This window comes from Clinocottus analis, unplaced genomic scaffold (assembly GCF_023055335.1).
Source record: "Clinocottus analis isolate CAN_PGR_092001 unplaced genomic scaffold, fCliAna1.0.p SCAF_19, whole genome shotgun sequence".
Taxonomy (NCBI): domain Eukaryota; kingdom Metazoa; phylum Chordata; class Actinopteri; order Perciformes; family Cottidae; genus Clinocottus; species Clinocottus analis.
In genome coordinates, this window is record NW_027175920.1 from 10,784,183 (window position 1) to 10,796,575 (window position 12,393).

Sequence of the window (12,393 nt, forward strand, 5' to 3'; positions counted from 1 at the left end):
CAGCTCTGCTGTTTGACGAAGATTGAATGCGCAGAAGCCTAAAAAGGGAACGCTGCATGTGTCACATCCTCACAGTCCCTGCAGCTCTCAAAGGACGTTTCTCTGCGTTGTCTTTGTGTCGCCATGCCGCTGAGCGGTCGCCGGTGTCTTTGCTTCCTCTTCTCTTCTCGTGTTTTACACCGGGTGTGCAGCTGGACCGCAAATCTCCTGTCTGGTGCCATCGTGGAGGTCTCGTGGGCAGTTGCTAAATATGAACAGTGGTGGAGGAAGTATTCAGAGTTTTTACTAGCAATACCACAATGTAAAAATATAAAGATCTGATCATATAAAGAACAAGAATTTAAGTATGATGAACAAAAAGAAAGTCTTAAAAAGCACAAGTGGCCGATACAGGATGACTCCTGTCAGTGTTATATATAATATAATTTATATTATTGAATTGTTGGGTATTGAGTCATAATGCAATGAAGTGTAAATAAGCGAGTGTGACTATTTAAAACCGTCACATTCTTCAGTAGACGTGTTGTGAATGTGGTGTTTGAATGTCTGGTGACGCCTATGTTTCCAGAAGAAGTCTTATCATATCAAGTGCGCAATGCAGAAATGCAGCAAATATGTTCCTGAAAAGACGTTGATCGATGTATCAGTGGCACGAAATTGAATTTCCACAGCAGAACAGCACAAAAATCTGCTACTTAGTTGAGATGGATAAGTCGCATAGAAGTGTCTGCCTGAAGGCGTGCTACGCTACACATGAAGGCCTACAAATATTTAACGTTACCATCACAAACAGTGTCTTTGTGGCTGTGATTGCGGTTATACTGTGTGGATGTACTGACATGCATACAGAAAGGAACACACACACACACACACACACAGTGAGATGATGGATTAATAGCCGAGAAGTGGTCAGACGGCTGCAGGCCCTCCAGGGAGCCGACCTGCGGCAGGGAGGCCACCCAATCACAACACATTCCTGCAGTGTGTTTGCAGCCCTGCTGATACGCCAACCTGCAGGTACATCCTGCTTGTCTCTGAATCAAGTCGCGGCATCAGAGGTGACAAGCAAGACCTTATGTTGCTGCTTATCATAAAGAAATCCAAACAGCTTGTTCAAACCACTTCAAAAGGACCAGCGGAGTATCGGGAGAGCGTATGATTGATGACTGGAGGCCATGAATTCATTACGGCTAAATCATTAAAGCAAAAGTAAGTTTAACTTGATTTATCTGATGATGCTTTACAGTGCTGCTGTGATTAATGGACTCACAAGCTGTAGTCAGGAAAATCTAATGAAATTAGAATTTGAAATTTGGTTTCATTTGAATAGCCAGGCACTGGTGCAAATAGCAAATGGATTCCTCTGCGTGGCTCCGTGTTCGATGCATTTAATCAGTTCACATTATACAACATTATACACAGCCCATCAATACATTGATGGGACATTACACAGCAGGCCGTCTGCACGGGGAATAAGCTCACAGTGTTTTGTTATTGTGTAGAAAAATGCATTCATGGCTGCCACCGCACTGTTTTCTCTCGGCGATTAGGAACACATTGACCGTGGAATCACATCAACAGACATATTACTGCCCCCCCAAAAAAATCAACATTAGTCACAGGGATGAGATATCCCCACCGTGGGGATTAGTCACTGTCGAAAAAGGAACAAGGCGGTGTGAAGCTGAATAAGGGTTTACTGTTACACCTTTTGATTCCTGCTTAGATGTATGAGACGGTTTCACACATCAAATGCAGCTGAGTGCTTTCAAAACAAACCAGGAAACTGTCAAATTCATCTCAACAAAGCCGTCTGAGAACAAATCCCATGCTGTGGATGATGGCTGGGAGGGATTATCAAGGGATGCCTTTCACAGGCGAGACTTTTTAAAAGATGAGTCGCGCGGCGTACAAATACAATATGTGTGTCTGTGAGGTGAATATTTGTGTTTAATTCCAGCTTCCAGCCAATGGGCCCATCAGTGATGGCAGTTGTATTGTTCAGTCCTGTTTCATGCACGTTTGTTCAGCCGTGAATATGTTTATTTTATTTTACTGAATGTGTATTGAAATTGTAGAATTAATACTTGAGATCTTCATAAAGTCTTCCAAACATTGGATCTCTTTTCAGTGCAAAATAAATATTCTAAAAAAAAGTCAGTAATCAATATTGTGGATGTTTAATTAGAGTAGGGTCTATTTGCCTTGGGCAAATTATACATTGTTATTTAGGTTTACATTAGTGTATGTAAACCTAAATAGCGCAAGTTTAAGAGACTGAATATTTGTAACGGTAATGGTTTAGAAAGTCAATAATGATAATTTTGTAGATGTGGTTTTATTTTACAGAAAAAAGAAAGCTGAGATGCAAATGACTGTATCCTGTGTTATGGAGTTTTAATTTCTACCTGTAAAATATTGGCAACATTTAGGCTACTAGCTCCCAATAAAAGACAAACGAATCATAACGATTTTTACCATTGAAATAAAAAAAACAAACATAAGTTACAGTAGTGGTTCAATAAGGACAACTCAGGCTTTTGAATGGGTTTTAACATTATGTCTGTTAGAATGTAATGTAATCTGATCGCTGATAGTAAGGACACAACATATAGTATATAACATACACAGCATTTTATAAAACATATTGCATCATGTCCATCATGCTCTATCGACGACATTTTAATACAACGCTTCTTATCAGCCACTACTTGGATTTGTGATGTTTTTTTTCCGACTGCATTTGAAGGCAGCATCGATGTGTCGCGTGCAGGTACAGTTTTGCCGCGATAAACCCAACAAAGTGAGGAAAACTGACGCCGGTAAAAGACACAACAGATTAAAACAGGACACATATAAGGTAGTCATTAATTTAATTATATAAATATAATTATAATACTCCCACCATGTTGTCAGTTAGAGGTATGATAGCAGTGAGAAAACCAGCTAGCTAAAACTAACCTGAGTTTCACTATTAGAAAGCTAACGTTAACATTAATGCTAATAACAACTTAATTAGCGTTAGCTACTAATAATGACAGAACTGTGTATTTGTTTTAACCTGAGGTGTTGACTATTAGGTAATGTGAAAAACTGATAAATGCTTCAAAACCTTTTATCCAGGTGGAATTAAACCCCAACTGTTAACTCACGTTGTATTTGTCTTTCCTCTTTGGACAGAGTCAGTAAATGCAACAAGAACTGGACTAAATAGGGTGAAAGGTATTCATTAAAAAAATGGCTGCTCACACCTTCATTGCCATCTCTGAGCTTCACCCCAACTTCTCTCACCCAGTGAGTTCAGATGATTTCAGCCTTTTTGTTCCTGCTGCAGCCCTAAAACAAAATCAATATCTAACCTAATAGCCAGGAACAATTTTCTGCAATTGTGCAACAGGATGTATTGTAACAGAGATGAGCTGTAAAAACAGCTACACACTGTCATTGCCCCTGTAATGTTTTGCAGACAGTGGCAGGTATCATCATCGGCAAAACTGATGTCAAAAGCTTTCCTGACAGGAAAAGTAAGTAATCTTTTTACAATTGTACACCTAAAATGTTAGTAAACGCTACATCCTTCACAGCGCTGCGCTAGTGTCTTGTCCACCAGCGCCCTCTTCTGGAGAACAGACGAATACATGCACAAGCTTTCCCCTCTCTTTATTATTGTAATGACACTTTAATTGATCCCATCCATCTGAATTTCAGATATTGGTGTAGACAGATTCACTTTTAGCTTCACCATTAAGGACTCACCTGACTTCTTCATTAATGTGGCGGCCTGGGGAAACGATGGATACATCAACGGGCTGTCCAACAGCTTCCACACCGGAGACTGTGGTGAGGAAATCACTCTCAAAGCCCACCCTCGAAGCCTTATACATTTTTGAAATTATAAATATATGTATATATATGTGTGTGTGTGTGTATATATATATATATATATATATATATATATATATATATATATATATATATATATATATATATATATATATATATATATATATATAAATGTATGTTACTCATATGTATGTTACTCATCAATATCAGTTGAGTAACTGATGAGTAACATTAAGGGAAACAAAATAAAGCTTGAGCCATGTCCAACTCGTGACGTATTTCTTTACTTGTAGAATAAAAATCAAGCTTAACTATAGGTCGCAATAATAATATTTTTTTTATGTTGAATGACTTTCGATTCATAGCAAAAAATGTTTCCCTTAATGCTGACACACAAAACCATTTCTTATTTTTCCAGTTATCATTGACAATCCTTTAGTTACCAACAAAGACCGAGAGAAAGGGGACCGATTCTGTCCCACAACACCAAGGTAATCAACACTTTCAATACATATATAGTAAAAGGATTCGTCGTGCTCGCCCTGTTGTGCTTTAAATAGCTGAAGGCTGAAGGATAATGAGGTTAGCACAATGTAATACTTCGTGAAATATAATATAACACAGTAATGCCAAAGTCTTTGGCCTTACTGGTTCAAAGGCCTGAATCTGCTGTCTCAGCCTCTACAGGCTGCTGGTGTCGGAGGCTCATTCCCAGGTCTGTCTGTGTGCCGACATGAGCACCATTGACAGGCTGCTGCCACTGATCCACCTGCCAGCGAAGGACTCTGGAGATTTCTACTCTCTGGCAGACATTGTGGCCAACGGGCAGAAGCTGGATGGCACAGTGATAAATATACTGGCTGCAGTGAGATCGGTAGGCCGCCTTAATTTCAGAGTCTTTCAGTATTTAATACTTTGAGAGGTTTGCCTTTCATGCTTTCATGTATGAGGTATGTTTTTACTTGTTTAGTGTGACCACATCTCCATTAATCTGCCACATCTACTTTTAATTGGGTTGTTTAGTTCTTACATTTCCCAGAATTCTTTTCTCTGCAGACTAGTTTCTGATTTACAATCAAATAATATTGCTCGTTGAATCATTCATATTGTTCACACTTGTGATTAAATATTTGGCACATCATTGATTTTCGAGAGGTAATTTGCAAACAGGGAATCAGTAAAAAAATGTATGATCTCATTGAGAAACCAAAATGTATTTTCACACACTGGTTTCATTAGATGGTGGTTTCAGAAACTATGGTGGAAAGTAGGCCGTCGAAGTTTCCTGAGCTTTAAAACGACATAAACAAGAGGGAAAGGCTTGTCAAAAAGTGGTCGTACGTAAGTCGGTCTGGAAAATATCATGGGACCTGTCACTGGGACTTGCATGGGAAGCCTGTTAGCCATGGAGGGGATGTTGCTGTAGATGAACTGCACCTGGCCTGTAAAATAGACAAGATCAGGGGCCGGTAACAGAGTTGTCTTCACAGAATACACAGAAATATTTACAACCTGTTAGATCATTGTATTCTATCTTTTTTATGTCTGCCGTGTAAAGCACTTTGCAATTGCTGCTTGTTTTGATAAGTGCTATAAATAACATGTATTGTTAGTATTGTCAACCACATAAGATGTGTTACTAACAGATATGACATGAGACTTATGGCCTACAATCTAGCATTAAATATTACAATTGCACAGATAATTATGATTTACTACCAAACAAGCTCTACAAACTAGGGCTGCCTTGATCTTGTGAAGTTGTGGTTGCCAAATCTAACCATCATGCATTGTGCGATCACTTCTGCACAGGCCTGGCTTATTTCTTACGAGCCAAGCGAGTGTGGATGCACAGCAAATATTTATTTGGCTTTCAAAATGTACTGAATTCACATGAATTGCCTCGTGGACGGTCGGCCCGGGACAGACAGACGCACCCTAACGGCTCTGAAGACACACCTCAGTGTTCAGACAGAGGCCAGACGCTGCACTTACTGCCACTGCAGGTTTTTTTTCAGGGAGGGTAGATATTGTGATAGGAACTTCATATGATTCTGTTTACACTTTCAGATTGGAGAGCCGAAGCAGTTCACCACTTCAGACAGCCGCACAGGGCAGAGGCTGGAAGTGAAGCTCTTCGATGACTCGGTCTCTTCCTTCCCTCTCGTCTGGTGCGTCGCGCTGCTTCGTTCATGCGGAACATTTTAATGAATTACTTTTGATTATGTTTTTCCATACTTTCTATTCCATCTTATTGGCCCTTTGGCTCACTGTTGTGTATCTTTAGGTTTCCACAAATTGACTTTGGTGTCGTGAAACCTTAGATTAACCTGCTGACCTCCATGTGTGTTTGATTTTCCCCGAGTGACTCCCCAACCTCTGTTTCTCTCACAGCTGGGACAGAGAAGCCATTCAGCTTGTGCAAACTATGATTCCCAAGGAGACTGGTAGGTAACAGCTGCTGCTCATTCTCAGCCACAGAAAAACATCTTTATTTAACTGTTATTCCTGCCTGTCAGGTCCCGTTAACACACTGTATCGAAGAGAACCACACAGATGTACATCTGAGACGTAACTGTGTGTTTATGTTTAAGATGGCTTACTGTTGTTTTAACTTTTATTCTTCATTCAAAGTGCTCTTCATAGCTGATGCAAAGATTAGTTTTGACAGTTTTCGCGACGGCATGACAGCCAGCGTTAACTCGAAGACCATTATCACCGTCAATCCTGGTAAGATATCACAGCAACGCATGCAGAAAGCATGGGATCTGATATAACTATGTGGGCGCAATTAATCAAAAACAAGGTTTTCAGTCACAGTGTGTACAGTTTCGGAGGAAACAAGAGTATCCTCTTACTGCTGGGCAAGTCATTCATCATCTTCCCTCAGACACCAGAGAGGCCAGTCTGCTGTTCAGCTATGCTAAAGAAGTATCCGAGTCTGGGGCTCTGGATCAAGATGAGAAGCCAGAAGACGTGCCAGGTAGGTGAGAGCGGAGAATTCTCCTCACCGGGTAGAAGCGTTAGGGGGAAACTCAGCGCTTATTTCTCTTACGTTTGACTTTTCTAACTCTCTTTAAAATGTTTCTCATGAATCACAATGTGTCTTTTCATGGTATTTGTTGACAATAAAAAAAAAACATGTATCACCAGCCTGTCACTTACTTGTTCCTTTTATAACACACTAAATTATCAGAGGACAATATGACAAAGGCCTGTGTGAAAAGACTGCCGGCGTGCATACTAAGTGTGCTGCTGCTTCTGTGTCCGCAGTGGACTCCATCACTGACGTGTACACAGTGAGCCAGCTGAAGCAGAAGGCCCAGGAGAACCCTGAAGCTTTCTTTGGCATCACATACAGCTTCATGTCCAGGCTGGACCTCGACTCTGTTTCAAAAGTCGTCAAGATGCGGTGGTAAGTTCACACAGGTGCACAGAGTTGATGCATTACACAGTTGCTGCTTTTTATAGTTGTTTTCACTCACAACTCTGACATGCTACTTCAAACATTTGAACACGCTGAATAACATCGTTTATTTTGTCTTCTACTCATGATGAGCTACAGCGGATAAACAGTTCCTTGATCTGTGTGTTTTCTCATCATTTCAGCTCCAGGTGCAAGTTTCTGGTGACTGAGGACGCACAGAGCTGCACCAACCTGTTGTGTTCAGGGAGGGATCAGGCTCTTTTAGCCACCACGGGCTTCGACCTGCCGGTGGACTTCACAGACCACACCGGCACCCTGCAGGCCTGCAGCCTCCGGAGCCCAGTGGCAGAAAAGATACTTGGCTGTACGGTCAGTACCGCTTCACAGGAGGCCGATCAATCAGCCTCAATTCTATGCGTAGTAGCTGCTGTGTGTCGGGATTAAAGAACACAACAGAAGCGATATGAATGACCAATGCATGTTGAAAGTAATAAGAGTAACACTACGCTACACTATGTTCCATCTGTCGTAGACCGAAGAGTTTACCAGTTTAAGGGATGCCGAGAGGACCGCGATGAAGTGGAAATTTCTTTTGGAGAGATGCAAAATATATGTGAAGGTGCAGTGGAGTTTAAAATAATGTCGTATGTGCGTTGGCTACAAAAGCTAATCATAAACTGAAAGATTCTTATGATACGTTGTAGATAAGCTCTTCCACCAAACTGAGGTCTGGGACCCGGGGGGTGGTCCTGGCCTGCTCAGTGGCCGACCCAGGAGAGGTGAAGCAGCACATGTCTGCTCTGCTGCAGCGTCTGTGATCGCAAAGCACACTGACGGAGCAGGAAGGCAGAAAAGAAAATCTAATCTAATAATCTAATATGTTGTGATTTACTTGCTGCGTGGTACTGTTCTGATTGAGATGTTAACACGGGTGTTACATGTGCAGGATTTGTGTTTGGTGAATAGATACATTTTCTGTATTATTTATTTATTTATTGAATGTTAAATATATATTTATATATAATGTGTATAAATAAATATATAAAATGTGTACTGTTGACTTGACTGCTTTTTAAAACTGTTGAATAAACTAACTTATGCGTTTATTATTTCATGTGTCAAATGCTTCAATCAATCTTTATTTTTCCATGATAAGATGTGTTGATGAACAACCAGGTTTTAACACATACTACATTTTTACCAATTCAGTTTATGGTACGTTTTTAAATGTTGTCACATTTGCCCAATTACATATTGACAACATTTTTAGTATAGTCTTGTTGGTGTTAATATAGATTGACGACATTTGCTGAATTCAATTTTAAACCATACATGTCACCAATTCTAAATGAAAACGACAATAAAGCAATGGTTCATTTTTTTCAGGACTTTAGTTGGTAAATGTATTTATTTTATCAATAGGATCATATCACAGTATCATTTGGGAAAGCACAACTAACTACAATATTTTCTGAATAGTTCATGGAGTCTATGAGTTTAATTAATGGTCATTTTAAGGCGACATGGCCGTGGTCCATTGGTCCTGCTGTGATGAAACACGCCACTAGGTGGCGGCAAAGCGCTGGTTGTCAAAGCGGAACATTTGACACATCGTATGTTTCTACGGGACACTTTACGGGGACGTACAGAATTGTCGTCAACACAACAACTCAAGGTAATCCAAAGTTGTCAGATTTATTCTTCTAAAAAGTTGAAATGCTCACGCATAGCATCCTATAAATACAAATCTTTACAGTCACATTTTCTCCGCGTTTGAAGTAGAAACGTCAGCTAGTTAACGGTCTGCAGGGCCCTTGAATAACGAGGCTGCTTTGCTAACGTTAGCCTGCACGTTAACGTCCACGTTGACTGTTATATTTCCACAATAAACAATAACTACACTTTAACCCACGTTCCTGTTAAAATACTACATTTAACTGTCGATAAAACTCGCAGCCGCTGTCTCCTCTGTGCCCGTGCAGTCACTCCTCACGTTACGTCCTCGCTGACGGACACCAGTCCAGCATGAACGTGAACCAGGGGACGGTGGGCAGCGACCCGGTCATTCTGGCCACGGCTGGATACGACCACACTGTCCGGTTCTGGCAGGCCCACAGCGGGATCTGCACCAGGACAGTCCAGCACCAGGACTCTGTATCCTTGCTCTGAATACCAAACAGTGCGCTCTGACCAATGAAACCTGGAACATGTGCACATATTCAACATTCAAATGACACAATATGGAGCTGATCAATTGATATGCTCTTCTAATTTGTGTTATTCTGTCAAAAATAGTTTAGTGTGAAATATAACTGATCCTGAATTAGAAAAGGATTGGTCTGTCCTGTGGATGACCTCATCGCTCGAGTGTGTCCTGCAGCTTTTTAGTAGGAGAGACTTGTTTCAAGCTCACTAATTGAACCCAAGCTGTTCCATAACAAATCAATTCCTTAATGTTTTGCTCCCAGCAAGTAAACTCACTTGAGGTTACACCTGACAGGAGTATGATTGCAGCTGCAGGTTGGTTCAGAATATCCCTTAAATGTTTTTCCTTTTCCCGGTTTGCATGATTGAATTCATAGCGACCACGTGTCTTTCAGTCATTTCCACGCTTGCTTTTTAGGTTATCAGCACATCCGCATGTACGACCTGAACTCCAACAATCCCAACCCGGTAATCAACTACGACGGTGTTAGCAAGAACATCACGTCTGTGGGCTTCCATGAAGATGGACGCTGGATGTACACGGGAGGAGAGGACTGCATGGCTCGCATATGGGACCTCAGGTACCGCGAAGGAAGCTTGCGGCGCTCACTCTCACTCACTTTCACTCTGCGTTGGACGAGCCTAACTTTGATCCCCGCTGCTCCTCCCAGGTCAAGAAATCTACAGTGTCAGAGGATATTCCAGGTCAATGCTCCGATCAACTGCGTATGCCTGCATCCCAACCAGGTGAGCCACGCACTGAGTCATTGACTGGTGATAATACGACTGTTTACTTTTTATTTTAGCAGTTTATATGTGACTGTTTTATTATAAGTCAGTTTAAATATATGCCTCGTGCCCAAACATTTCAGTCAACACTCAGTGTGGTATGTATTTCAGGCAGAGCTCATTGTTGGAGACCAGAGTGGAGTGATTCATATCTGGGATTTGAAGACTGACCACAACGAACAGCTGATTCCCGAGCCGGAGGTCTCAGTCAACTCGGTTCACATTGACCCAGATGCCAGTTACATGGCAGCGGTCAACAGCTCGGTCGGTACCCAAAACGTCTAAAAAATGTCTTGCTCGTTGACACACGGTAAATCATACAAAATTATCAAAGCATCCTTTTTAGGAGTTTTTTATTGTTTTTTCTTTGCAGGGAAACTGTTACGTGTGGAACCTTGCTGGAGGCATCGGAGATGAGGTGACTCAGCTCATCCCAAAGACCAAGATCCCCGCACACAAACGCTACTCTCTCCGCTGCAAGTTTAGCCCCGATTCCACGTGAGTGCCCTTCTCCTCTACATACTAGAGAGCTTTCTTTCTGATGCTGTTGATGCAAAGTTTTTTTGTGTTTTGCCCTTCGCCGGCAGTCTGTTGGCCACCTGCTCAGCAGACCAGACTTGTAAGATCTGGAGGACGTCCAATTTCTCCCTGATGACGGAGCTGAGCATCAAGAGTAACAATCCTGGAGAGACATCTAGAGGCTGGATGTGGGACTGTGCTTTCTCTGGAGACTCCCAGTACATCGTCACTGGTCAGTACATGAGCCCTGGCAAAGGGGTGGTCGTCCCAACATTGCAATGTTTATATACTTGCATCATAACCGTTCTATCATGAGATCCTAAACTATCATCTCCAGAATAGAGAAGTGTTACTTGCAGTTAGACCTGAACACAAAGATCCCAAAGTCAAACACTGCAGAAACAAAATAAAAAAAATAAAAAAACAGCAGACAATTCCTCGTATTTGATGTTCCATGCATTAACTGCCCTTAAAGGTGCAAGCTAGTGATGCAGATGTGCGTGAGAAAGACCTTTTTCAAGATGCACACTTGGCTGCCATTAATTGACAATCAAAGAATGCACCAACTAAGATGTTCTGGTTTTGTCAGGATAATATGGTTTACGAATGCTGTGGGAGTTGAATATATAGCTGTATGTAGATATTATAATATTGGCACAGAAAAGCTTAAAATGAACAGAAGCAATGTGAAAATGACTTTCCTATATATTCATCAATCAAGTTATTGTTTCCCTCTTAAATACTGTTATTCAAGCACAGATTAAGATCCTTTTAGAGAGAAGCAGGTAAAGGTTTGGTAGCTTTAGTGTGGATATACCTACGGGTGAATTTCAGGGTCTGACTCTTCTCTTCTTCCCCCTGTAGCCTCCTCAGATAACCTCGCCCGTCTGTGGTGCGTGGAGACGGGGGAGATCAAGAGGGAATACAGCGGCCACCAGAAGGCCGTGGTGTGTCTGGCCTTCAATGACAGCGTGCTGGGCTGAAGAGGAAGAGGAGGAGAAGGAAGGACATACAAGCAATGGACTCTTTGGAAGATGTGTCTCAATTGGGAATTCTGAAAACTGTTCCCAGAAATGATCTTCTTGATCAAGTTGAGGCTTGTGTTTGAACATTACAATGAATCTCAGCTGTGTGTTCCAGGATATCTACAGTGCTCTTCATGCCAAACGCAAGTAAGTATTCAGCATGGCAGCAAGGCCGGCCAAAATATCAATTCTTGAAGTCGAAAAATCAATCTTCAACGGCCAAGAACACTATTTTGCACCGAATTCAATCAGTTGTGCGCACCAACAGTGTAGAAACTGGTACGTCTGATCGAAACGTGTCAGCTCTCATTAACGAACTGCATCACTCTGTGCACAAAAAGTAGATCCTTTCCAACTTTTTGTTTTTAATCGTATTTATTGTATCAGGACCAGACGTTTCACGTCAGCGTGATTTTATTTCTCACCTGTGGCATGTATAATCCATTTGATGCTCTTTATTCAAAGTTAAGTTGCCCTTAATAATCACATGGATTAGAAAGTGTCAAGCAACGATGTACAGAAAATGATTCTACCGTAAAGACGTCGTTCAAAGAAGAGTTGTCTCATTCTTTTTTTTTTCAGTCT

The 12,393-nt window shown here is 41.4% G+C and overlaps 2 protein-coding genes across 4 annotated transcripts; both read left to right on the forward strand.

Moving 5' to 3' along the window:
• Positions 1-2,750: 2,750 nt before the first annotated feature.
• On the forward strand, positions 2,751-8,224 carry meiob (meiosis specific with OB-fold). 3 transcript variants are annotated; one of them, XM_068583611.1, is made up of 14 exons: positions 2,751-2,860; positions 3,181-3,294; positions 3,467-3,524; positions 3,709-3,840; positions 4,262-4,334; positions 4,522-4,717; positions 5,914-6,014; positions 6,238-6,290; positions 6,478-6,573; positions 6,734-6,826; positions 7,117-7,258; positions 7,453-7,639; positions 7,803-7,889; positions 7,975-8,224. In XM_068583611.1, the coding sequence occupies exons 2-14, from the start codon at positions 3,238-3,240 to the stop codon at positions 8,086-8,088; spliced, it is 1,389 nt and encodes a 462-aa protein (XP_068439712.1). In that variant the 5' UTR covers positions 2,751-2,860; positions 3,181-3,237; the 3' UTR covers positions 8,089-8,224. The 3 variants fall into 3 exon arrangements, with proteins under 3 accessions (XP_068439712.1, XP_068439713.1, XP_068439714.1); XM_068583612.1 differs by having other exon boundaries at positions 2,751-2,822; XM_068583613.1 differs by lacking the exon at positions 2,751-2,860 and adding an exon at positions 2,971-3,080.
• A 688-nt stretch (positions 8,225-8,912) lies between these two features.
• mlst8 (MTOR associated protein, LST8 homolog (S. cerevisiae)) lies at positions 8,913-12,347 on the forward strand. Its single transcript, XM_068583464.1, has 9 exons — positions 8,913-8,945; positions 9,253-9,424; positions 9,739-9,790; positions 9,894-10,056; positions 10,147-10,222; positions 10,376-10,528; positions 10,638-10,762; positions 10,852-11,015; positions 11,648-12,347. The coding sequence occupies exons 2-9, from the start codon at positions 9,296-9,298 to the stop codon at positions 11,764-11,766; spliced, it is 981 nt and encodes a 326-aa protein (XP_068439565.1). The 5' UTR covers positions 8,913-8,945; positions 9,253-9,295; the 3' UTR covers positions 11,767-12,347.
• Positions 12,348-12,393: the final 46 nt, after the last annotated feature.